The 26,825-nt window shown below is 42.5% G+C and overlaps 1 protein-coding gene across 1 annotated transcript in view; it reads left to right on the forward strand.

The window, feature by feature from the left end:
* myo10l1 (myosin X, like 1) overlaps nucleotides 1-26,825 on the forward strand; it is a 98,944-nt gene that overhangs the window by 16,610 nt on the left and 55,509 nt on the right. The window contains exons 2-3 of the mRNA XM_052141214.1: nucleotides 16,621-16,719; nucleotides 26,591-26,749. Of these exons, the coding sequence (XP_051997174.1) occupies nucleotides 16,621-16,719; nucleotides 26,591-26,749 (258 nt within the window). The remainder of the gene's footprint in view (nucleotides 1-16,620; nucleotides 16,720-26,590; nucleotides 26,750-26,825) is intronic.

Consider the following 26,825-nt stretch of genomic DNA (forward strand, 5'->3'; position numbering starts at 1 on the left):
AGAAATATTAGAGAGTGTAGTACTTAAATTAAATTAGTATTTAAATTGGGGCCTGGGAAGCTCAGCAAGTAAAGATGCTGACTACCACCCCTAGCGTCACAAGTCTGAATCCAGGGCGTGCTGAGTGACTCCAGCCAGGTCTCCTTAGCAACCAAATTGGCCTAGTTGCTAGGGAGAGTAGAGTCACATGGGTAACCTCCTCATGGTCACTGTGTGGTTCTCGCTCTCGGTGGGGCGCGTGGTGAGTTGTGCGCGTGGTGAGTCGAGCTCCATCTCTGCGGTAACGTGCTCAACAAGCCACATGATAAGATGCATGGATTAACGTCTCAGATGCGGAGGCAACTGAGATTTTTTCTCTGCCACCCGAATTGAGGAGAGTCACTATGCCACCACGAGGACTTAGAGCACATTGTGATTTGGGCATCCCCCCCTTTAAATTAGGTGTTAAAATTGGCTGAAAGAAAAACAGTCATGTGATTAGATTGAGTTGGTATGATTTGTGTATGTTGATGTGATTGTGGATTGCTTTATATTGAACATGTCTGTATATGTAGTATTTTTAGAATGTTTAACTTTGTTTAGAGTAATTATTCTTATTGTTATTATTATTAATGATCAAATGTGATTTCACCTGGCTTTTCAGAGCAGTACGGCAACTGCCTCAGAGGGACAGTGTTTGAAATGTAACTTCTAGCATATGCTGTTACAATATATTTATTGTGAATTGTCCCTAAACAAATAAAACACTTAAAATAAACAGCAACAAAGTATGTGCCTGTAGCCTACAGTTTAAATATAATTTAAATAAATACACTTAACAAAATACAAGTATTGGTATTTTCAGTTCAGTGTATTTTAATATACTCAGGCTATGTTTTGTATGAATTTGTGTATTGTTTAATTAACTGTTAATGTATTACTGTTAATAATTACTTTGACAGAAGAAACTTATTCAAGTAAATTCCAACTTCACGCTATCGTGGCCGTGGGATAATCTAGACCTTATTTTTTTTATTATAAATTAAGGCAAATAATAGCATGCTGTGTGAATACAGTAAATAATATGCCTCTAAACTGGTGATGGTGAGATTTCAGGAATGTTGTCTGTGTGTATGATACAGGGTGACCGGTGGATCAACAATGCTTGTTGTCATGTTGTACTATAACACACTTTTGCGGTTTATGCAGTAAATGTTATGTTCATCTAAAGAGAAATCAAGTGAAGGAAGTGAGGGATGCGCGCCTGTGTTTTTTTTTATTTTGTGTCGCTCACATCATGGGATGGAGCGTGCAAGTGGATTTGATGGATGACTGTACAGACAGTCTTTTCTCTATCTGCTGGCATGAACATTGAATACTCTGCAACCTGTATTACTTTTCTTCATCCTCTGCACAAGCATTAAATCCATTCAGCTTTAGTCTATATCCATCTGTGTTAGAAATCAACCCAATTCCTCAATGCAACATTTCAACCATAATATTTAGCCTACAGCACTGTCCACACCAATTTTGCCCTAGTTTATACACATACTTGCTGCCACTGCCCTGCCCCTCTGTTGCTGTGGCAGCTGTGTGCATGCGCTAAACCCTTTTATGGAGAGGTGGCAGCTTTGTGGGATTACTGTAACACTGCTAGTTATTATGGTGATTATAGCCTTTGTAACTCTCATAGAGGCTTGGATCATCTGTCTGGATATTCCAAGGAACATTTCATGGGAAATATCTTGTGTAGATAGATGTCTCTAACACTACCTGAAGCATGCTTTTCAAATTGCATAAGCTAAAGTGTAGTCTTTTGGTAGATTACCAGCTTGTGTTCTTTCTTTCTTGCTGGCTGTAAAGGCTTATAATTATCAGACCACAAAACATCTTGCCCTTCGTGAAATTAACTCCCATTGTCATCAAAACTGCAGCTTTAGCTTACCTGATTTAGTATCAGTTGTTTCCCCTGTGATTTCACTCTGCCAAAATAGATGACTTCACAAGTGTCCATGTATAACAATTGCTAGATCTTTAAGGAATAGCTCACCCAAAACTAATTTGTTCATAATTTTCATTTTTTTACTCCTTTAAGTGGTGAAAAATCAATTAAGCATCCAGTACATTAACAATTATCCAAAGTTGCCAGATAATGATCTAGTGATGTGTTCCCTATCTGTCACTCACTCGACGTTGTGTCGATGAGTTGACACTAGGGGTCGCTCCTGCGGAGCCCAGACATCTCTGATCTTGAGAAAAGGCCAATGGAAATAGGCGTGTGGAATTTGCATGCCACTCCCCCGGACATACGGGTATAAAAGGAGTGACGCTGCAAACACACATCAGATATCTTCTTCGGAGCCGAGCGAGCAAGTTCACAGAGCTGAATTCCTCTGCCGCCTCCATTCATCTCTCTACGCTGTTGGATCTATGGCGCATTCCAGCGGTCCTCCCCCTCACACACCACGGTTGTGCTGAGTAAATACCCCTGGGCGCTTCAGTCCGATAAAGACCGTGTGTTGTATTCCACCTAAACCCCCCCCCCCCCCCCTCGGGGCTGGGTGTGGTCTCCGTGGTGTCCACCTCTTTGGAGGGACACCCCCCAGCTTGGACCATATATTTGGCCCCCAGCTGAACGATTTTGTTCCTTTTGGGGAAAACAATAGAGAGAAGGCCACGGCTGGGCCAGCCAGTCCTTATACTCCTGAGCAGTTAGCCGTTCCCCTAGGTGCAGGGTACCGCTTCATGCCTGCCAGTGTGTTGGGGGTAGTTATGCGACGGCTTGCTTACGAGGCGCACACAGAGGTCTGCCCGTCTCGCGCCGCCTGCGTAACTCAGTTCAGCTCTTGTGGCGTTTTCCATTGGGACCCCTAGTGTCAACTCACCGACACAACGTTGAGTGAGTGACAGATAGGGAACGTCTCGGTTACTGACGTAACCTCCATTCCCTGATGGAGGGAACGAGACTTTGTGTCCCTCCTGCCACAACACTGAACCAACCGCTGAAATGGCCGGGTCTTTGGCTCGGCTCCTCAGTGCGATACCTGATGTGTGTTTGCAGCATCAAAGGGGAAGAACACTTTCAGATGCAGGGGTTTACATCTTCAGTTTATTGGATGTGTTAAAGCTGTTGGAGTCCACACCATAAAAAATCTTGGTACATGAATATGATAATCATTCAGGACCATGTCAATGTACCATTATATTATCCACTGATATCATCACTATGCCACAGTACTTACTTGTAAGGGCGGGCTAATGAGTCTTAAGAAGAAACTGTAGTCCACAAACACAATCCCACACTTTCAAGCCCAGCAAATATATATCTTCCTTTGCTGGACAATTAACTCCTCTACTGCCATGTTGAACCATTTGACCTTTTAGAGAAATCTCTGTCTCTCTTAGTGTTGGATTCGAGTCCACCTTAGTTGAGTCGGAGTCCAAAGCGAGCCGAGTCTAACTCAAGACCGAGTCCATAACAGGCTCAGAGTCAGTGTCGAGTCCGAATGAATCTGTTCAAGAATCTGAATTAAAATTGTAACCGTAAATGAAACAAAAATATTTGAAGCTTATTTTAACCTTCACAATATAAATGCAAAAAAACAAATGAATAGTATCCTGCTGATTTCAAAGTGGTTACAGTATGAAATAAAATGCTTTAGGTGTATGAAGACAAAACTGTCCTTCAACACACTTATTATTGCGTTCTGTTGACATGTCAGTTATTTGTTGCTTTAATAATTTAAGCTGCTTTAGTCATTACAACCAGAGTTATTATTATTTTGAATTTTAATTTGGTTTTATTTCTAACTTATTTTCAATTTGTCCATTCAATTTAGTTTAGTTTTATCTAAAATTATGGGTGAAATTTAATACATTTAATGTAATTAATTAAATACATTTAATGTGTTTAATACATGTTGCATACATATAAATACAACAACATAAAATAAAAACAGAAAAGATCATATACCATTCAAACAATATTTATATGCTACAGTACTACATTTCAGACTTTTCATTCCTCCTGTTGTGTCCAGATGTAGCCTACTTCCCTAAAGTCAAGATACTTTTCCCCTCACTTGTGTTCTTCATTGTATTTTCTGACTTTTTTTCAGCTGAAACACAAGTGCCAGCTTTACAGATAACACACAGCGGTTGTGCCACAAATATGCGACAAACTGAGTTGTACAATTTCCATCACGGTTTATTTCATCCGTCATATTAGATAAAATTTCACTGATATGTAGTACATTTTATTTTGTCTTGATATAGTCAACATTTTCAGTTTAGTAAGTGTGAATCTGATAAAACGTGTTCTATTTAATAATTTGCAGAGTTGGGGAACATACTTTTAAAAGTGTATTTGCGTTATTGATATTTCTGGATAAGAGCGGCAGAGCACGTCTGACGAATGGCAATCTCAGCACAGTACTTCGTAAAAAAGTACTTCGAAAGATTTCACGCTGCTGCTCTCAGCCAGAATAATCACGCGTAACGACATATATGCTTGAAAACTGATTTGCAGTATCAGATAAACAGAATATATGATAGTACAAACTGTAGAGAGCACATCAATATGAAGACAAGGCTAAATCCCAGACATTTAGAGGCAATTTTGAAATCACAGCCGGACATTTTTTCAGGTCTGAAAAGACAACATATCTGGGGAAAAGAGGACATATGGTTACCCTGTGTTACGTTATTTGTTTGTTTGTTTTTCATTGCATCACAAATGCTATGGACTCAGAAAAATTCCAAGTCCGAGAGGCTTGAGTCTGAGTCAAGTCTGAGTAAAAATGCATCCGAGACTGTGACAAGTCCAAGTCCGAGTTGTTCCGAGTCTGAGGCCGAACTTGAGTACCCCAACTGTACAACCCAATACTTTAATAAGCATAAAAATAAATAGCACATACAAATACTTGCTAAAATAGCCCATCTTTAATTAGAGTGAACTATTTGTACCAATACTTCTCAGCACTAAAAAACACTTCATCAATATTTCTATCGCTTCATCCTCCAGAGCTTGCTGATTTTGCCTTCTACGTGAAGCATACATACGATGCTGCCTTAGAATTTCAAAATGAGATATCTTATAAGGTAGCATATAGACCTTATTCATGCTAGCGCCATCTTTGATTTTTAATGGGAATGGCAACGGTGCTGTGAGGGATAGACTTAGCATCTCTTCAACTGGCTTTACTGCAGTTTGAAGTGTTTTTGGATCGTTCTACGGACAAAACTTTGACAAAATATGTGTCCAAGAACATTAAGTATACAAAGAACTCCAGACAACATGAGTTGTGGAAAATCAAATGTGATCTAGGTGCTTTATACTGTTCATGCATTGAAGAGATAGTACAGCCTCATTGTCATTCCCATTAAAAATCAAAGATGGCTCTAGCGTGAATAAGGTCTAGTAACACTGCCTACCTTTTGGAACAGCCTTCACATTGGGACTGTGTCTATGATGCCTTAAAATGTTGCTTACAAAGGCAACTCACTAGGTTTTGAAACAGAGCAGTAATCTCACCAAGTTCCAGTTACTGCTGTTAACATTAATGACCTTGTTCAGGCTGAGAATAAAATGGACCATAAAACTAGTGTGTGTGTGTGTGTGCGCGCATATGTGTCTTTAGTGAACGTTAGTATGTAGGCCATAAATTAAAGAAGGATGAGAGAGGTGTTGCAATGTAAGGCTTCTAACCTCATCATCTCGCTCTCTCTCTGTTTTTCTCTGTGTGGTGGGAATTTCTTCTCTCAAACACAGCTTTTACGCTAACTGCTTCATCTATCTTTAATTTATCTCACTCTTTCTCTCTCTCTCTTTTCCTTTTTTCTCTTTCTGTCATGTATATTTGATAGCTGCACAGGAAGTGCACTGTAATGACATTTTCACAGTACTGTGTGTGAACATGAGGCTAGGAGATAAGAGTGAAATAAAGGAGAAAAAAGGGAAGGAGAAAAGCAAGATGAAAGAGGCGAGGAGGCTGTTGATCTGCTGGATATGTATTTCTGTTATTGTCATGTTTGATGCATCTCAGTATTTCTGCTTTCTTCAAGACCATTGAAGTCCTTAAAACACCATTTTTGTTTAAGATCCTTGAATTGTGCACATTTCTTGGACATTACGAAAGAAAAATTTATTTAATGTGATGTCATTTTTGATAAATGATATTACGTGGTATATATATATATATTATGTATCGTGGCAGCTCCGGGGTGATGTGCACTGTTTGATGCTAAAAGTAAGTACATTTTTTCCTTAAAACAGTTATTATGGTTAATGCTCCATCGGGTTTTAAATCAATGAAACCTACCTCCCTACCCTAAACCTTAAACCTAAAACTAACTGATAGGGTCATAAAAAGCCCATTTGAGATGAAAAATAGATAAGGTATTTTCAGGTTTAATTATCTAGATTGGAAACAGAAAGGAATATAATATAGATACTTGGTTACTCCAATAGCTTTTAGATTATTTCACTTATTCCTTTAGGTTTCATTTTCAGCCTGGTTCCATGAAATTTACGTGAGCATTTGCATAACTGAAATTACGTGCTTCATTACACATTTGGCTACCGTTTTCCAGAGAAATGTCCAGTGGGGGGCGCCAAAACCGAATGAAATGAGGTTGTAATCAGACAAGGTTTTTAAGCTGATTTTAGATCGTACCTTCCTAACCTAAAACTTTACCCTAAACCTAACCAATAGTGTAAAAAGATAAATGAGAGTTTAACAAAACAGACATCCTTACCCTTAACCAACACCTAACCGATAGTGTTTTAAAACTCAAATTCGAAAAAATTAACAAACAAACAAACAAACAACCACAAAAAAACCACATTAACTGAACCATATAATTTTTTGTCGCTTTTATGCCACTTTCACTTTATTTGGTGATACTTTATTTGGTGATACGTTGAGGACCTTGCCCAGCTCTGGCTTCAGACTCGAGTCCCGAGATGGGCATGGTGCCAGGGCACACATCGTGAGGCCATCACGCCGATCTGCCGGCACTTGTTCAGCCCTTAGACGGAACTTGCATTTCTGCAGGTAGGGGTCCCCTTAGCACAAGTTTCCAGGCACATCGTTGTTACGACAGATGATTCCAAGCGACACACAGCCGTGGGCTCCTGGACAGGGCAACAACTGCATTGGCATATCAACTGGTGTTCTTCCTGACATGAAGACCCCAGAGATACACAGTTGGGACAGTGCTTTCCTTGCGGTAGGAGAGGCTGGAAGGCCAGCTGTCCCCCTCCACCATGAAGGTGTACGTGGCCGCTATAGCGGCGCACAACGATGCAGTAGACGGTAAGTCCCTCGGTAAGCATGACCTGATCAGGTTCCTTAGAGGTGCAAGAAAGCTGAATCTTCCCAGGCTGCGCCTCATTCCCTCGCAGGATCTCTCCGTGGTCCTGCGAGGCCTGCGGAAAGCCCTGTTTGAGCCCCTAGAGTCAGTTGAGCTAAAGGCACTCTAATTGAAGACTGCCCTCCTGACAGCGCTCACGTCCATCAAGAGGGTTGGGGACCTGCAGGCGTTCTCTGTCAGAGACACCTGCCTGGAGTTCGGTCTGGCTGTGGTGACCTGTCCCCATTATGGGCAGTCGGCTTGTCCCTGAGGTGCAGGGGACCGTATGGGGAGGTTATGTAAAGGAAGGCGCGCTTGCTACGAGAGACACGCAGTGGCTTGCCCGCACCTGCACCGCCAATCCACGTATCACAGTTCAGCTATTTGTGACGTTTGGTATAGGGACACCTTGTGTCACTACATCGACACAACGTCGAGTGAGTGACAGATAGTAAACGTCTTTGTTACTGTAGGAACCTCCGTTCCCTGATGGAGGGAACGAGATGTTGTGTCCCTCTTACCACAACACTGAACTACACTGAAATGGCCGGGACCCTGTCTCGGCTCCTCAGCGCAAAACCTGAATGAGTATGTTCGGGGGAGTGGCATGCAAACGCCCCTCACCAATTCCCATTGGCTCCCAAGAGCGACCCAACTACATCGACAAAATTTCTTGTTCCCTCCATCAGGGAACGGAGGTTACGACAGTAACCAAGACATTTCATACTCTAAAAACACTTTGAATTACCCTGTTTATGCTTTGGTACCTTTAAAGGAATAGTTCACCCAAAAATGAATATTCTGTCATGATTTACTCACCCTAATGTTGTTCTAAACCCATATGACTTTCTATCTTCCTTGAAACACAAAAGGAGATGTTAGGCAGAATGTTAGCCTCAGTCACCATTAACTTTCATTGTACAGCATGCATGCCAGAATTTTCCTTTTTGCAACCTAGTCTTATAGAATGAACGTTACTAGAACGTTACTAGAACTAAATTGCTTTTCATTTTGCATTTTGTTTTTGAATTCTATATTTTTTTTTTAAGTGTTGGTTTACTGTAACAATATCTGTTTTGTGTCTACCTCTCATTTGCTTTTTTTAAATCCTCTTGGTTAGGTTTAAGTTAAAGTTTTTACTCACCCTCATGCCATGTGTATAACTTTCTTTCTTCTGCAAAAACTGTAAAGGCAGTATAAAAGTAATCCATACGACTCCAGTGGTTTCATTAATATCTACTGAATTTATATGAAAGGTGTGGGTGAGAAACAGATCACCTATTTACGAGGTGAGGATGTGACTTTCACGCTGGTCAAAGGTGGCGATTGAGAGTAAAAAACGACTTAAATATTGATCTGTCTCTCACCAACACCTATCATATTTCTTCTGAAGACATAGATTTAACCACTGCAGTCTTATAGGTTACTTTTAAGCTGCCTTTATGTTCATTTTAGAACTTCTCATTTCTGGTCACCATTTACTTGCATTGTGAGGACCAGTAGAGCTCAGATATTCTTCTAAAAATCTTAATTTGTATTCTGCAGAAAAAAGAATGTCATACACATCTGGGATGGTAGAGGCTGAGTAAACAATGAGAGAATTTTCATTTTTTGGTGAACTACCCCTTTAAAACCTCCTTCCAATATTCACCTTAAAAACCTTGTCAGATAATGTTACCATTTCACTCGCTTTTGGTGCCCCCTGCTGAACATCTCACTAGAAAACTGCAGCGAAACATGTAAAGCAGCATGTAATTTCAAATGTTGCCACAATCACAGAATGTTGATGAGATCAGGCTGCATTTTTGGGTAAACTGTCCCTTTAAGATATCTACAATGAAATGACCTTTGTATTGATTGTCTTCGTGAAGACGAGTCTTGTGTGATTTATTTCTTTATATAAGGTTCTTAATTGTTTTTTCTTTTCCGCCAGAAGAGCAAGGAAAACGACTCGGTTACTAACGTAACCTCGGTTCCCTGAGAGGAGGGAACGAGTATTGCGTAAGTAGCTTACGCTATGGGAAAACTCAGTTTCTCGAGAAATATTGAAGTCTTTATGTAAAATGCATTGCAGCTGCACAGCAGACAGCAATGAGCGAGGCAGCTCGGTCATTGGCTGTGCTGCAGCAACTTGCTCGAACCAATGACGGGGCGACTCTGAACGCGCGACCAATGGGGGCGTGCTTCGCGCTCGCGCGCTCAGAGCCTGCCAAGATGGGCGTGGCTTAGGGCTATATATTAGGCGCCCCGTCATGAGAGTTCTTTAGGTTCAATTGACTGAAGCAAACTGACCAAGCACTAGCACGGCAGCTTACGCAATACTCGTTCCCTCCTCTCAGGGAACCGAGGTTACGTTAGTAACCGAGTCGTTCCCTATCGAGAGGTCTCTCCTATTGCGTAAGTAGCTTACGCTATGGGAACACCATGCAAAATGCTGTGCGTGCTGACTTCGCTCTATAAAGCCAGAGGCAGATGCCTGAGCCTTAAAGCAAAGTGATTATTCCTCGAGCCGGCCAACGGCGAGCTACATAATGGGATAGTATAGAGCGCCTTCCAAGGTGGTCCATGGTGGGGTGCTCATAGTACAAACACAAGCACATATCTTATGTACTGAGTTTTTTATGTACTGATATGCATAAAAAATCCTTTAAGTCAGTCAGAGACGGACCTATAAGGGAGGAGATAATGCTCAGCATATACATACTCCAGTCCATTCTATAGTCAGGCTGATAGAATGTTGGAATGCAATGAGGGGACCTGTAGGTTATAAAACCTGATAAATGTCGAAGGTGAGGCCCAGCCTGCCGCCGCACAAATATCTTCAATGGGTATCCCACTCGACCACGCCCACGAGGAGGCCATGCTCCTCGTAGAGTGAGCTCTGACGCCTAAGGGGCATTGAAGGCCCTTGGCTTCATAAGCCAGCACTATAGCATCCACTATCCAGCGCGATATTCTTTGCTTTGAAACTGCGAGACCTTTAGTGCGGCCGCCAAAGCATACTAATAATTGTTCCATCTGTCTGAACAGGGCAGAACGTTCCAAATATACTCTGAGCGCCCTGACCGGGCAGAGTAAATTAGCGTCGCTTTCGTCTGCTGGGGAGGATAGCGCTGCCAGAGATATCACCTGTACTCTGAAGGGTGTGGAGAGCACTTTAGGAATATACCCGTGCTTTGGTCTAAGGACAACTCTGCAGTCGTTAGGTCCAAATTCCAGGCAAGCAGCGCTTGATGACAGCGCGTGCAGGTCGCCCACTCTCTTGACTGAGGCGATCACCAGCAAGAACGCAGTTTTGAGCGAGAGCTGTTTAAGGTGCACGGTTCGGAGAGGTTAGAACGGGGCACTCTTGAGTGCATCCAGGACCGTGGCCAGGTCCCAGATCGGCACCGAGGGGGGGCGAGGAGGGTTCATCCTCCTAGTGCCTCTTAGGAAACGAATGATTAGGTTGTTTTTCCCTAATGAATGTCCTTTATCAGGATTGTGTGACGCCGCTATGGCAGCCACATAGACTTTGAGAGTGAAGGGTGTGTGGCCCGCCTCCAGCAGCTCTTGCAAAAAAAGCCAAGTACACTTGGTATCTCGCACGATTTGGGGTTCAAGCTCTTGGTATCACACCAGTCACTGAACACTTTCCAATTTTGGGCATATAAGCGCCTCGTAGAGGGCGCTCGCGCCTCAGTGATGGTTCTCAAAACTCCACTGGGGAGGTTCTCGGGAACCCGTTGAGGGGCCATGAATGGAGGGCCCACAGATCGGGGCGGGGATGAAGAATCATCCCGTTGGCCTGCCTGAGGAGGTCTAGCCTCAACAGAATCGGCCATGGGGCAGATTGCATCATCTGCATCAGTTCTGGAAACCACGTCTGGTTTTTCCAGAGTGGGGCTACCAGGAGCACTGCACATTTCACTTCCCTGATCCGACTGATGACCTGAGGTAGCATCGCGGTCGGGGGAAAAACATACAAGGGGCGGCTCGGCCAGACTTGGGCGAGCGCGTCCGTGCTCTTTGAGAAGAAAAGGGGGCAGTGCGCATTTTCCCTGGAGGCGAAGAGGTCGACCTCTGCCTCGCGTTTGCCATAACCACTGAACCGTCAGGGGGTGGAGAGACCATTCTCCTGGGAGAACTTTGTCTCTGGACAGCATGTCCGCTCCCTGGTTCAGGGCGCCTGGCACATGCGCTGCTCTCAGTGAGCGCAGGTGGTGCTGTGACCATAAGATGAGCTCCCTGGCCATAGAGTGCAGGGAGCTCGACCTGAGTCCACCCTGGCGATTTATATACGAAACTACCGTCATGTTGTCCGTTCGGACCAGGACGTGTTCGTTTTTCAGGTACGGAAGCAGGGCTCTGAGAACCAAGGCGACCGCTTTCATTTCCAGACAGTTTATATGTAGGCGCTTTTCCGGGTTTGACCAAAAACCGGAGACAGGCCTGCCCTCGTAAAGGGCCCCCCATCCTATTTTGGAGGCATCTGTCATGATCATTTTTCTCCGCATATTCACGGCCAGACTCACGCCGGTTTGATACCAGTTGACGGCTTTCCAGGGCGTCAGGGCTTTTATACAGCCGTGATTCGCTCTGATCAAAAAGTGGCTCGAGCGCCATGCGTGAGTGGGGACACGGCTCTTGAGCCAGCGCTGGAGAGGACGCATGTGCAACAATTCTAGCTGGAGTACAGCTGATGCCGAGGCCATGAGACCAAGCATTCTTTGAAATAGTTTGACAGGGTGCGCGCGCCCGTTCTGAATGATGTTGCAAGGCGTCGAATAGAGAGCGCGCGCTCTGATGAGAGGCGCGCTGTCATCTGCACTGAGTCTAGCACTATTCCCAGAAAAGAGATATTCTGGCTGGGGGATAGCACGCTCTTTGCAAAATTGATTCTCAGACCCAGGCATTCTAGATGGCAAATAATCCAAGATCTGTTCGTCGTTAACTGACCCTCTGATTGTGCTATGATTAGCCAATCGTCGAGGTAATTCGTCGGGTTTGACCCAAAAACCGGAGACAGGCCTGCCCTCGTAAAGGGCCCCCCATCCTATTTTGGAGGCATCTGTCATGATCATTTTTCTCCGCGTATTCACGGCCAGACTCACGCTGGTTTGATACCAGTTGACGGCTTTCCAGGGCGTCAGGGCTTTTATACAGCCGTGATTCGCTCTGATCAAAAAGTGGCTCGAGCGCCATGCGTGAGTGGGGACACGGCTCTTGAGCCAGCGCTGGAGAGGACGCATGTGCAACAATTCTAGCTGGAGTACAGCTGATGCCGAGGCCATGAGACCGAGCATTCTTTGAAATCGTTTGACAGGGTGCGCGCGCCCGTTCTGAATGATGTTGCAAGGCGTCGAATAGAGAGCGCGCGCTCTGATGAGAGGTGCGCTGTCATCTGCACTGAGTCTAGCACTATTCCCAGAAAAGAGATATTCTGGCTGGGGGATAGCACGCTCTTTGCAAAATTGATTCTCAGACCCAGGCATTCTAGATGGCTAATAATCCAAGATATGTGCGTCGTTAACTGACCCTCTGATTGTGCTATGATTAGCCAATCGTCGAGGTAATTCAGTATTCGCACTCCCCGCTGTCTCAGGGGGGAAAGTGCCGCGTCCATACATTTCGTGAATGTACGGGGGCCAATGATAGGTCGAATGGTAGTACTGTGTACTGGTATGACTGTCCCTCGAAGCGAATCTCAGAAAAGGCCTGTGATGAGGCGCTATCGGAATGTGAAAGTAAGCGTCTTTCAAATCCACTGATAGAAACCAATCCCGGGCTGAACTTGCGCGAGGATATGTTTGGTTGTTAACATTCTGAACGAGCGAATCATTAAAGCTTTGTTCAGATATCTGAGATCTAGGATGGGGCGGAGGCCACCGTCCAATTTCGGGATGAGAAAATAGCGGCTGTAAAAACCCGCCTTGCTCATAGAGGGAGGAACAGTTTCTATAGCGCCCTTCTCTATCAGTTTGAGCACCTCGGTGCATAGAACATGTGACACATCTTTCCTCACTTTCGTCTCGACCACCGCTGAAAAGCGGGGTGGTCTGCGAGCGAATTGAAGTGAGTAACCGTGTTTTATTATGTTCAAAACCCATTTCGGCATGTAGGGGATTTTTTCCCAGGCTTTTGCTCGCACAGATATGGGCTGAATGCTGGCTGGGGGCGTGTCGCAGTGACGTATGGGCCCCACCGGCAAATTGCCTTGTGCTAACACTGAGTTTACAGCTCTCAGAGGCGCAGGTGCGCGCTGAGCAGCCGTGTTGAGTGCAGGGGTGCGTGTGAGAGTACAGGCACGCGCGCTATCTCCAAAATGCTTGCAGCATGAGTCGGAGAAATGCTTGAAACTGTATGGACAGAGTTTTCGGGTGGGGGTGCATACATCGTAATAGGCACGCGCACCACATTCATAAAGCTTCCCGCTCTTAGAGTCTCTTGGCTCGCGCATCACATCTGTGATGTTTGCGGCATGAGACAGAGAACTGTTTGAAACTGTATGGGCAGCGCTTATGGGTGGGGGTGCATATACTGTAGTAGGCACGCGCGCCACTTTCATAAAGTGTTCCGCTCGCGGCAGGGTTTTTTTGGCTATGCATACAGTGTTTGTGTGTAGGGGTGCATGCATGGCAGCAGGCACGCGCGCTACTTTTATAGTATTTCCCACTTTTACTGGGGAAGTGTTTATAACTGTGGGAACAGTGCTTGTGTGTAGTGGTGCATACATGACAATAGGCACACGATCTACATTTATGGAGCGTCCAGCTGAGCTGGGGAAGTATTCGGCACTGTTTGGACAGTATTGATATGTGGGAATGCGCACTTTAGTGTGGACATGTGACCCCTTAGTGACACAGGCAGAAAATGTGCTAACACTGAGCTTACAGCTCTCAGAGGCGCGGGCGCGCGCTGAGCAGCTGTGTTGAGTGCCGAGTGCAGGGGTGTGTGTGAAATCACAGGCATGCGCGCTATCTCCGTAATGCTCGCAGCATGAGCTGGAGAAATGTTTGAAACCTATATAGACAGTGTTTACGGGTGGGGGTGCATACATTGTAATAGGCACGCGCGCCACATTCATAAAGCTTCCCGCTCTTAGCGGGGAGTCTTTTGGCTCGCGCGTCGCATCTGTGATGCTCGTGGCATGAGCTAGAGAACTGTCTGGAACTGTATGGGCAGTGCTTATGGGTGGGGGTGCATATACTGTAGTAGGCACGCGCGCCACTTTCATAAAGCCTCCCGCTCGCGGACAGTATTGATATGTTGGAATGCGCACTTTAGTGTGGACATGTGACCCCTTAGTGACACTTCAGAAAATGTGATTTCTGTGTGTTGCCGTTAAAACGGCGTTTGATTGCAGGTGAGCGAGTTCTGTGACTGGCCCATTGACTGCTGTACAGACATTTCCAGCCGCCTGTAAGGGGACTGGGTAATGTTTTACACGTTTTGGAGACGGGAGGCGCCGCCCTGGCTCGCTGCTGCTGCTGAGGTGGTTTCTGGCGGCTCTGTGACGAGCTGGAGCGCTTGGGCAGGAAGTGACGCATAGCCTGCGAATCCTTCCGAGCTTCAGTGAAGCGTTCAGTGAACTCTCTTACCGTTTTAGACAGGATGCGGACGATCTCTGAGTCCATGCTGGTGCCCATGCTCGTGTCAATTGGAAAGGCTGTCATCCTTTTCACCGTCGTCCCCTGACGCGCCGAACGAGATGAGACCCACCGCTCTGTTGGAGGGGTGCTGGTCCGCCTGCGTTGAAATGGACTGGCGGCGGGGAGTTCTCGGTAGTGGTGAAGCACGCGGACTGGCCCGGCGTGACGTCACTGAAGTCCGCGATGCTCTGGCGGCCTCCGTGAGCGGCGCTTTTCTTGCGCGGCTCGAACAGAGGGGACGGCAGCACGGTGGTAGCAGGCTCGTTCGCGGCGAAGGCGGCAAAGCGAGCGCGCAGCTCGGTGAGGCCCAGGGAGTCACATTCGGGGCATCCGCCTCGAGTGAGAGCAGCTTCTGCGTGGTCAGGTCCCAGGCAGCAAGTGCAAATGATGTGACGATCCCCGTCAGGAAGAGGGCCTCTACACGAGGCGCAGGCTGAAGGCATTTGCAACAACGCCTTGAAAAATTACTCTTTTACGCAATCAAAAAGCGTCGCAGAGGCGAGCGCTTGCAGTAAAAGGATAGCGCCGGATGGCGTAGCAGAAGGCTTTGAAGGCGGCTGAAGGCGCCGCCGTCCTCTTAGCGGTCCTGCTGTAGGCTTTTCGACGGCGTGTCGAATGATATGTTGTCAAAAACACTGACGTTTTCCTTGTGATGTCTCGTTTTAACCCTCTATATTATCTTATCTATTTTATCTTTATTATCTCTATTACATATCTATCTGTCTATCTATTTGTCTATCTATCAGTAGGCCTTTTAAAGGGGCACTTTAAAAATAAATATCATTGAACGGTCGATCACAATCGATTATATAATAAAATATATTTATATTATAAAAGACTATATAATATAAATGTATTTCAAGCTTGACATACTAGAGATTATATTCAATTACATTATGACAAATAAACAATGTGTAAAAATTCACATTTTGTGTTTCACAGAAGAAAGAAAATTAATAAACAATGATAGAATTTAAATTTTTGGTTGAACTATTCCTTACAGGATAGAAAATCTAACAAGCTTTGTATAAAAATAGATGCCAATGGAAAGTCTCTACCATGATAGAAAAATAATAACTTCAGAAACTTCAGTAAAGTGCAAACACACTTACAGTAAAAATTCTGGTTTGTCCCAGAATCTTTCGTGCTCGATTTTGTAAGACTGTTTGTTTTATTTAGTGTGACAAATTTAGATGTACATTTGGGTGAGACCTGGCTTGTTTCTTTAACATTATAATGTGCTCTGGGAACATTAACTCAGCCTTTAATCCACCTCCATTGGAACAATGAAAGGCTAGAAACTCCTTTCTTGGCTTGATTCAAACTGTTCTTTGCTTGGGGTTGTGTGTGTGTGTGTGTGTGTGTGTGTGTGTGTGTGTGTGTGTGTGTGTGTGTGTGTGTGTGTGTGTGTGTGTGTGTGTGTGTGTTGGGGGGGCGCAACCATGAGCATGTGTGATTAAGAAGCCAACCGTGAGTGTCTGTGATTAAGAAGCCACCCACAGGCCACCCTGAAAGATGTGAACTTCAATAGTGAATTGCTACATACAGAATGTGTGTTGTTTTGTGGTTCTGTTGAACAGATTCTCATGATATACTGTGGCATTTTATATGGGATTGTGTTGATTTATGTGTTATTCTTTGTTTGTGTGTTTTGCAGGGTGCTCGGGTGTGGGTGAATCATAAAGATCAGCTGGTACCGTCAACAGTGAACTCATGTGGAGATGGAACCCTTGTACTCACCACAGACTATGGGGAGGTAAGACTCTAAGCAGTCTGCTTCTCTCATAAAAACACACACACATGCTAACACACAGATCTTGCCCTTTATGGCTGAATGCATGTTGTGTGAGTCAGACATTATGCTGATGTGGTATTGTGCTGTGAATGTCATCATAACAGTGCTGCAGTGTGTGTGTGTGTGTGTGTGTGTGTGTGTGTGTGTGTGTGTGTGTGTATGTCTGCCAACTGGGCGTCTTAGTGCCCCAAGTCTAAATCAATACATGCACCCTCCCTTGAATGTTCATATGAGTGTGTTAGGCCACTGCATCCTCATCTTCAGACGATATCACATAACTATCAAATGCAGTGCACTTCCACTCAATACAAGCTGCTCTGGCCTGTTCTGGTGCAATGTGATATATTCAGAGAAATTATCACAGAGACAGAACATGAAATAGAGAGAGAGAGAAAACACTCTGCTTTTAGAGCCTTTGCCTTCCAGAGTTATCCACTAATACATGTTGTCATGGTAACGGTATATCATCCGAAAGGTGATGCGGCTGGAGAAAATTGTCCCAGGCTTTTTACATGACAAGAAAAACAAACCAGTGCCTATAACGAGCTGTTATGTTTGTGGACATAACCAATAGCATGTGAGTACAGGCTGTGTGAAGGAGCATAATATTGGGTTGGACCTACTAAATGAACACACCACTTCACTGAACCAGTCAGTGATTTGAGTCATCTCATTCATGAACGAAATGCGGGAATCAGTCATCTCGTTCGTGAACAAGGATCTGCAAAATAGTATAGCACTATTTTATAGATATGCTTGAAACATAATCCCCAATTTATCAATGTGTAAAAATAACTGAAGAACACACAATTAAAATGATGGTATTTACAAGTGGAAATTACGAGTGGTAGTGCTTCAAATTAATTGAATTAATGATTCAATGACTCGCTCATCAAAACACACAAAAGATGGTTATTTGTCGCTACCTATTGTCGTAAATATGTTATCTGAAGGAACAGTCACTGAGCGAATCAGTGAACAAATCTGTACAAATCTTTTTGGAGGATGGTTTCAAAAGATTTGAATGATGAATCAAAATCCCAGCTGCCACTTATTCATATTATGGTTCTTTTTTGGCAGTGGTAACATGGCTGATTTGCTATTTTCCTTTGGCTGCAGAAGTCTTTTAGTAGATTTATAGCCATAAATAAAGCTTAATAAGACTTGTTTCAGTCATGAATGACTCTATGACTTTTCATCAAATCACTTGAATGTGATTTGGAGTGGTGGTGGCGGAGTGGGCTATAGTACATAACTGTTAATCAGAAGGTCGCTGGTTCGATCCCCATGGCCTCCACCATTGTGTCCTTGAGCAAGGCACTTAACTCCAGGTTGCTCCGGGGGGATTGTCCCTGTAATAAGTGCACTGTAAGTCGCTTTGGATAAAAGCGTCTGCCAAATGCATAAATGTAAATGTAAATGTAAATGAATGAATGATTCAATGACTTATTTATCATTAAACAAAAAATACTCTTATTTGTCGCCACCTACTGGCGTTAATATGTAATCTGAAGAAATGGTCACAGAAATAATCAACCTGGTCTCATAGTGAAAATGTGACTATGAAAAATTTTCCAAAAACTTGTTATACGTGTCTCCAGGTACAATTCCCTGCAGTAACACTAGAGGCGCTAGAACTGCTGTGTGTTTTATTCAGTTTCAATCAAATCATGACTAATGGCAGATTATGTCTTAATAAATACTTATTTTTGGCTCTTACTCATAGCCTGCTATTTTATGATATCAGCAAACTTTTACTCTTAATGCATCTTTTGAAAAATGACACATTTTAATGCCTGTATTACAGACCCACTTACATATACACACTTATTCTTATGCAAACAGCTTACATGGTAGCTCACCTGATAAAGCAGGGGTACTCAAAAAAAAGTTCCAAAAGGTCCGGTCTCTACATTTCCTTCCCAGCAAAGGTCTGGATAATAATATGTTGCTTACATGGTGTCAGTAGTTATATGGCTAGGAAATTATGTTTAAATAGTTTTATAACTTGCCACATTGGCAGTAATAATAGTCTGAAGTCTGCGGTTTAAGTCCAGCCATGAACTCAAGGTGGCACAAGACACAATAGAGTCATAGAAGCGGCATGACATGAAGTGGTTGCTTTAGAAAATATGCTTTCTCATTTAAGTTCTGCATTTCAAAACACTATTGGTTAGGTTCAAGCTTTGATTTGGTAAAATGTCTTTTTTTAACGTTTCATTCATATTTTAAAACACTATTGGTTAGGTTCAGGCAAAAGTTTTAGGTTAGGGAGGTATGTTTTAAAAACATCCATCTAAAATACTATGATATTCTCCCCCGTCAACTTTCAAGGGAGGGTGCGTATGACAAGCATTCAGCAGAAGACGCTGATGTAAACACAGAGATGGTGCGCAACGCTAAACTCGTCCGTGTAGTGCATGGTCATCGAGTGAAAACTTTCCACACCCCTAACTTTTGCCATGTTTTGGAGTTTGTGCAGCATCCCTTTAAATGACATCATAGATATCAGTTACATTTCTGTACAGGTTATTGGGCAGTACTATTTCTCTGTTTAAAATTTCCACTCAAGCACACACGCAAACACACACTGTGCAGATGTAGGTAAGTAGTTTTTGATGGCTGTGGGTTGTTGGCAGAGCTGTGATTTCAGGCTAATAATAACAGCTGGGCTGGCCTGGATTCGGCTCACAGAGAGAGAGAGCACAGCAGGGAAGGGTTATGTGTATAGAGAATAAGTGTGTTTGTGTTTATCTGCATCTATTTGTGTTTGCGTGTGTGTGGTGCATGCGTGTTTATTCACGTGTCTCCCTGTCAATGTGTGGGTGTGTTTGTGGTTCGATTTACCTAGTACTGTACTGAATCTGTCATCTAGAATGACTCATAAATGTGACTTTGTCAATAAATTGCCTTTTTGATAGTGGTGCACATACAAACAGATATCGAGGAAAGAGTTTTGGTTGAGTTATAGTCATGCAAAGTTACATTAGCAACATTTGACACAATATGGATAGCTTATTCGAAAATATAGTGATAATCAATAGAATACGACTAAGTATTTGTTTCTCTACAAAAAGAAAATGTAAAATGCCATGAGCCAAATTAATCGATAAATATTATTATTATTTTTATTTTATTTTTTTGTCTAGACCATTAAACTGAAATGTTTAAATGAATAACTTCCCAATGCTAAACCTGAACCCAGTGTGGGCTCAAAATCACATGTAAAATCTTCAGCCTGATCTTATTAAAATTGCATGAATGTTTAAAGTTTTTTTTATTTAGGTACTTGATTTTTGTAATCTGATTCTGTAATACAGATTACATGTAATCCAATACTAACCAGCACTGCTAGCGAGCTAGTCTGATCCCTGGACTTTTGCATTGCAAAAGCAACATTCCATTACTTGATCTATTGCACTTTCTGATTGTGCTCGAACAATCTTGTAAATGTGATTGGTTATGTAATGCAAATGTTATAATATATCACTTATAAGTCATGCACTATAGTAAAATTGTTTTAGATAGCATTGTGTGAGGAACTGTGTGAAAAGTAGGTGTTTATGAACTGATAAACTGCTGTTTTACTCATGATTTGTGGGAAAGTAAATAAATCAAGTCATTGTTGTTGTAGCGCCTCTAGTGTTCATTTCACCAGGAAACTGCCATGAGACATACAATTAGCAATGCAAAAAATATAGTTATAGAAGCGCCTGTTGTTGAACTCTCCTCCAGACACCCCCAAAACCTTCCAGCCCTCTGCTGGGTCTAATGCAGGTTCTTTAGAAAACCCCACCATCTCCCCACTGGCCCCCTTCAGGTCCTCTCACCCATTGCTATATCGCAGTGCTGATCTCCAGCGCTCGGTCCTGTGGGGTGGAGAAACGGTTTTGCTGATGTAGCGTATTGCACATGTGGGGGATCTGTTTTGAATTGGCAACCCTGTATTACATACTGTAATTTACAACTAAAACTACAACTCGCTTTTGGCCCCAACCTGTGGACATTTCACCCGCAGTAGCAACACTTCCAGCTTCAGCCACTGGGGGCAATGGTTAGATTTGGTAAACACAGACTAATTTCAGCAGCAGAACATTCAACCTCAAAAGCCAGGGTGTAATCAGTCTGTAAGGGAACGTTTGCAGGTTACCAGTTTTTACAGTGTATTGAAGGGTGAAGGCTAAAAATCTTAGCTCTTTTCATGACTTGACATTTTTTTTTACAATGTAGTTGTGCCGAGTTCCTCTCACATTATCGCCGGGGCTTTTATTTGTGGAGTTGGATTCTGACATTGATAGATTGCATTGTCGGCCTTGTCTGCTCAAGTTGAATTTGAGGATATGGAAAAGGTCACCTAGAATGAATCACATTAGAATGTCTGGGCAGACTCAATTGTTCTCCACACCGGCTGATTAACATTGTGGAGGATGAGGGACGGTTTACGAGATTTAATGTGCATTTCAACACATTTTCAACCTATGGGGACTAGTGCTTTCAATTAGTCAACCTCCCACTTAAGGCCCCGGCACACTCATGGAAAAACTGTTTCTTTGATCTTCGCTAAAAGCCAAAAAAGTTTGAAACAGCAGAACAACTGCAACAAGGAGGCATAGGTGGTTTGAAATTTTATAAAAATTAGATTTTTGGGATCTCGCCTAGGGTGCCAAAATGGTCAGAAACGGTATATAGGCAACAGGCAGCTGTACTAACGTCAAACCAAGAGGTGCTTCCTCCATTAGTGACACAAAATACAGTAGCTATTCTCTGTGTGTATCAGTGCAATGAATCCGGACACAGACACTTTCCACACTATTCCATCCAGTGTTCAGAACTCACACAGAGTTGAGAAAATAACAGAATAATTTCTATTTTTAATAATTTTTTAAATTTTTAATTAATTGCATGTGTTAATGCATTCATTTCAACAATTCTAGATGGAACATTCCTCATTAAGGTCTGGGGACGTGATTTAATTGTGTACATTTTTTAATTGTTATATTATGTAAACTAACTAAATTAATGCATTAAATTGACAGCCCTAGATTTTTGTATGTTTTGTCAGTAAATCAATATATCTTGTGTGTATTCCATTTTAGAATTATACAGTATCTGTAGTGTACAACTGTACACTGCAAAAAGAGGGAATATGCGATTGTTACTTTTGGGTTCTATTTCTACTTTATCTGACCCTTAATAATGACTTTTTTTGATGTACAGTAACCTTATGTAATCTGGATGATTTAATCATATTTTTGACTTGAATAAAGCTAGTTAATTTAGATGTTACGTATGAAGCATATATTTTAGATTTTTTTTTTCATTGTGTATATGGCTGTGTGTGTGTATGTGTGTGTCTGTCTGACTACATACTCAAATAAAGCATTCACAGGTTTGTTACAGGATTTAAAATGAACTCTAAAGCACAAATATAGAATCCATGACCTACATTTCAGAAGTTAACAGGCACAAATAAAATTTGGTAAACTTGTATATTTCTCTCTAGGTGTATATGTAGTTTCTCTCTCTCTCTCTCTCTCTCTCTCTCTCGCTCTCTCGCTCTCTCTCTCTCTCTCTCTCTCTCTCTCTCTCACCCTTTCTCTCCCACATTCTTTTTATCTGCTTTTCTCTAAATCATGCAAAGCAGCTTCAAACATCAAATAGCTCTGCAGGAATATCCATGTGCTGAGGGGAAAGAGATGGAGGGGATGTTCGTGTGTGTGTGTGTGTAGAAATGGAGCATAAAGACGTCTTCATCTATTTCAGCATACGGTCACACACACACACACAGACAATTCTAAATTACACAAGTTGTTGTGCCTTTTCTGCTCATCTTTATCACATGAGGTTACTGCCATATCTACATGCCATATTTGTGAAATGAATATATCAATGTGCTGTGGATACAAACTATTTTATTCTATTTCTAAAGCGTGACAAAGTTGATTCTGCTGTTTCAATGTGGACTTAGACTGGCACTGTATATGTAAATATCTGTACATGTCTTTTTTCCTGTGACAAACTTTTCACTGGCTTAGGAAAAAATAGTTAGCTTATTAGTGTTGATGTATTTGTTCTTTCACACATTTTCTTATACGTGTGTTAAGGCACTTTTGAGTATATACCAATCTGTTTGGAAAAAGCCAGCAGCTGTGGTTGCTAGATATTAAAAATACAGTTACCATGTCTCAGGCATTACAGAATGTCAAGTTGGTGCCTGTATACTGTATTTTACAGTTCTTTACTGTTTATATTATTAAATGATATAAGCGTAATATACCAACCAACTGGAACTACAAAAATCTGCTTTTCACTTTCAAATATATTTGTAACTCCATAGTAACAACAGAAGGCCATATGTTGACTTAAAGTTCAGCAAGAGCCCTTCCAGGTGCAATGACCAGTGTTGGGTAAGTCACTCTAAAAAAGTAATTAATCACTAACTACTAATTACATGTTATACAGTGTAATTAGATTACTGTACTAATTACTGTCTGAAAGTAATTGCATTAATTATTACTAATTACTTTCTAAAACCCTTATCAACCTCGAACAGATGAAAAATACAAGGATAGGCGTGTAATTGTTATTTTAATTCTTTCAAATAAATCATATAAAATCAAATAAATTGTTCATGAACTGGCCAAAGAATTTAAGGGGGCTGCATTAAATTGGAAAACATAAATTTAAAAATTATTTGTTGAATTCGATTTTAAATTCACTATTGTTTTATAGGGAGTTGTTCTATTGTCTAAACAGTATTTAACACTATTACATTAGAAGTAACTGTAATTAAATTACTGAAAAATTAAGAGTAATCCCTTACTTTACTTTTTTCAATGAAAAAGTCATTTAAAGGTGCAATATATAACAATTTTGATGTAATATTTGTCCTTCTTTTGCCATTGTGTGAACGGCTTGTAACACATCCTCCACTCCCCCCTGAACCCTTGTGGCTCGACGATTAGTTCCTGGGCTCAGAGCGCCGTTCAATTTTTCATGGCGGGCACCTGCCCAGCTCGATTTATGGGCCCCTCCGCTCTCACTACCCTTGACGGTGGGGCTGCCAGGGGGTACTCGGCGATTTCCCCAGGTGGATAATGTGGTTGCGGTGCACTTGTTCCTGCAAAACACAGCCACCTGGCGGAACTGTCCGAGACTCCCATCTAGGGCCTCTAGGCTTACGTCATCACTGGTGGCTAAGGCCTACGGTGCCGCTGGACTGGCCGCCTCCGCCCTGCAAGCCAAGGCAATCCTACAAGTGCACAAAGCCAAGGTGCTGAAAGCAACAAAGGTCACGGCATGGCCTCTCGAGCAGGCGATGTCCATCCTGGTGGTCCAGGAGCACCACTTTTGGCTCAACCTGGAGGCTGAGAAGATATGATTCCTTGACGCCCCCATCTCCCTGGTTGGCCCATTCGGCAACACTGTCGAGAACTTTGCCCAGCAGTTCTCGACAGTTAAAAAGCATACGGAGGCTATCCAGCACATCCAGCCCCGGTGCGGCTCAATATCCTGCACTCTGTCTGCTCGTCGCCAAGGGCGTCCCCCTGCGGCGGCAACACCGGCTCCGCCACAAACCACCCCAGTAGGCCGGCCCCAGCATGGAGCCACCCGCAGAAAAAACTGTGTAATTTTAATTATGCTACCTCATCTGTCAGCATGATGCCGGTGAATCAGATTGTTTCTTTGTACGTTATGTCATTGTTTTGGTCGACACTTGCTCACGCTAAAATGATGCAAAAGACATAAACTAAACTACATAAAATCTAACACAGAACACCCCAGTGTACATAACAAATATTAAAAATAAGAAGAAACATAACTATTTTCTTCAAATGTAATGTTTGAATTTACTACACTAATTATGATACATTTGAAAATTTTGTTTTTGTTTTTGAAATGCTCTCCGTCCACACTGCCGCTTAAATCTTCTTACTGCACGTGTGTAAAATTGTCGTTGCACGTATGGTCTGAAAGCAATTGCCCTCTTGTTCTGTCATTGGACATTAACTCCAATTAAACTTCCTGTCGCTTTTGAAGGAATGCAATGTGAATGTTGTAAAAAGTAACATCAACGCTATCAAGTGATTGTCAGGCACAACATCACTATAACATGGGCAGCCATCTTAATTGTTTTGGTTGAGTGGATCACATGACTGCCGCGCATGACAACAAATACATCATCGTTTTTAGATATATCAATTTTCCCAGTCCACACTACAACGTGACGACAGTGTTTTAAAAAATGTCAACTTGGGAGAGAGTTTTAAAAAGCTCAGATTTTGCTGACAAAAACATCATTGCAGTGTGGACGGAAGGCCCATAATGTAGAGAAAACTATGCGTTTTCAAACAAAAACGTATTAGTGTCGACGTGGCCAAAATGTGATGGTCACGCAGGGACTTCTGGGAAAACCTGATTATTGTTTTTGGTTCATGATTTTAAGAAAAGTTTACTGTAAAAGTACATGTATTCTCTTAATAAATAGAATCTACATTTGTACCATTAATTATACAGTAAAATTATACTTTTTACATAAAAAAATTATTTACAGATGTGTATTGTCTTGTTAAATACAGTATATATTAAATACAGTATATGCCTTAACGTCTACAATATACCAATATATTTTTTTTCTGTTTCAGTTTTGCATTCTTTTACAATTGTTTTACAGTGATGAGGAGGGTGGTGTCAAATCTCATAAGAGACTTTAATTTATTCTGGCTTTTAGGTGTAACTTCCTCAGTGTGCTGGACCCAGTATCAGTGAAAATCTTAAATTACTCTTTAAGATAAAGAGAGCTATTTAAACACTGAGTTCAGCTGCTATCACCACTCTGTTTACAGTAATCAGACCCCCAGAAACCATCTGACAGAGAGGAGGTTTGAGAGAGTATGTCACACAAACACACAAATGAACTGAAGACAGAAAGCAGAGATTCGTTTTTGTGGTTCTTAAGTGGTTTCAGCACTTCAGAATATTGTAATGTGCTTTTGAATGAGGACAGAATCATGCAAATGAAATTACAATCTGTTATTTTATTTCATTTATTTATGTCTGGCATCGTGCTAAAGTGCCTTACGGTTGAGACTTTGAGCGTAGTTCAATATATTACAGTGATGATAATGGGAGGGAGGCTGTTCTTTCAAACAGATCAGAATAAATACATTCAATTTTATTTCAATGTAGATCAAGCTTCTATATATGACAGTTTCGTTTGTATTTCTCTCTATTGTTTGATTGTGTCCAGGATTCTGGAAGGTCAATGTCATTACCGTCTGTCGTATTGATTAGCAGTAACTTGTCTTAGCTCAAAAACTTTGACCATTCCTTTCTATGCATGGTGGCTGCCAGCTCCAATTTAACAGCATGTAACTAAAAGACAAACATCACTCTCTCCTTCTGTCTTGCTTTCCAGTGCTGGTCTATACATGCGTGCATGTGTGGACTTTAAGTGATTGTGGCTGATTTAATGGGATTGAATAGGAACAGCACATAAATCCATACCTGAGTTAAAAAGTACACACTTATGCACACGCACACACACACACACACATTAGTGGATGTATTGATTCTTAATCTATCAGTATCTCAGCTCTTCATGGACTGGGCTGTGCTCTCTGGTTGCCATGGCAATTGGCAGCGCAAGTGTGAGGTTTCAGCTGAACTGAAATAGACTGAATGTGAAGGAGAGAGACAGAACGAGGGAGCTGTGCATGTGTCAGTCTCCCTTTTGTGCAGCACACTCAAATAAAATATAGAGGGGAAACTTTGAAGATTTCTGTATTAAACCTGTAAGTCCACTATCTCCCTCTCTGTTTATTTGTTTTAGGTGGTATACCTGCAGCAGGCGGAGGTCAACAGGGAGAAGGTGTCTCCCATGCACCAGAGCAGTATTGATGGAGTAGAGGACATGTCCACATTGGCAGAGCTCCATGAGTCCGCCATCATGCACAACCTTCATCAGCGATACCAGAAAGACAACATCTATGTAAGCACCTTACAGATACTTACAGATACATCCTAAAGGCCCCTGTGTAGCCGGTCCTGCTCAACCCACTCAGAGC

This window comes from Xyrauchen texanus, chromosome 13 (genome assembly GCF_025860055.1).
Source record: "Xyrauchen texanus isolate HMW12.3.18 chromosome 13, RBS_HiC_50CHRs, whole genome shotgun sequence".
Lineage (NCBI taxonomy): Eukaryota > Metazoa > Chordata > Actinopteri > Cypriniformes > Catostomidae > Xyrauchen > Xyrauchen texanus.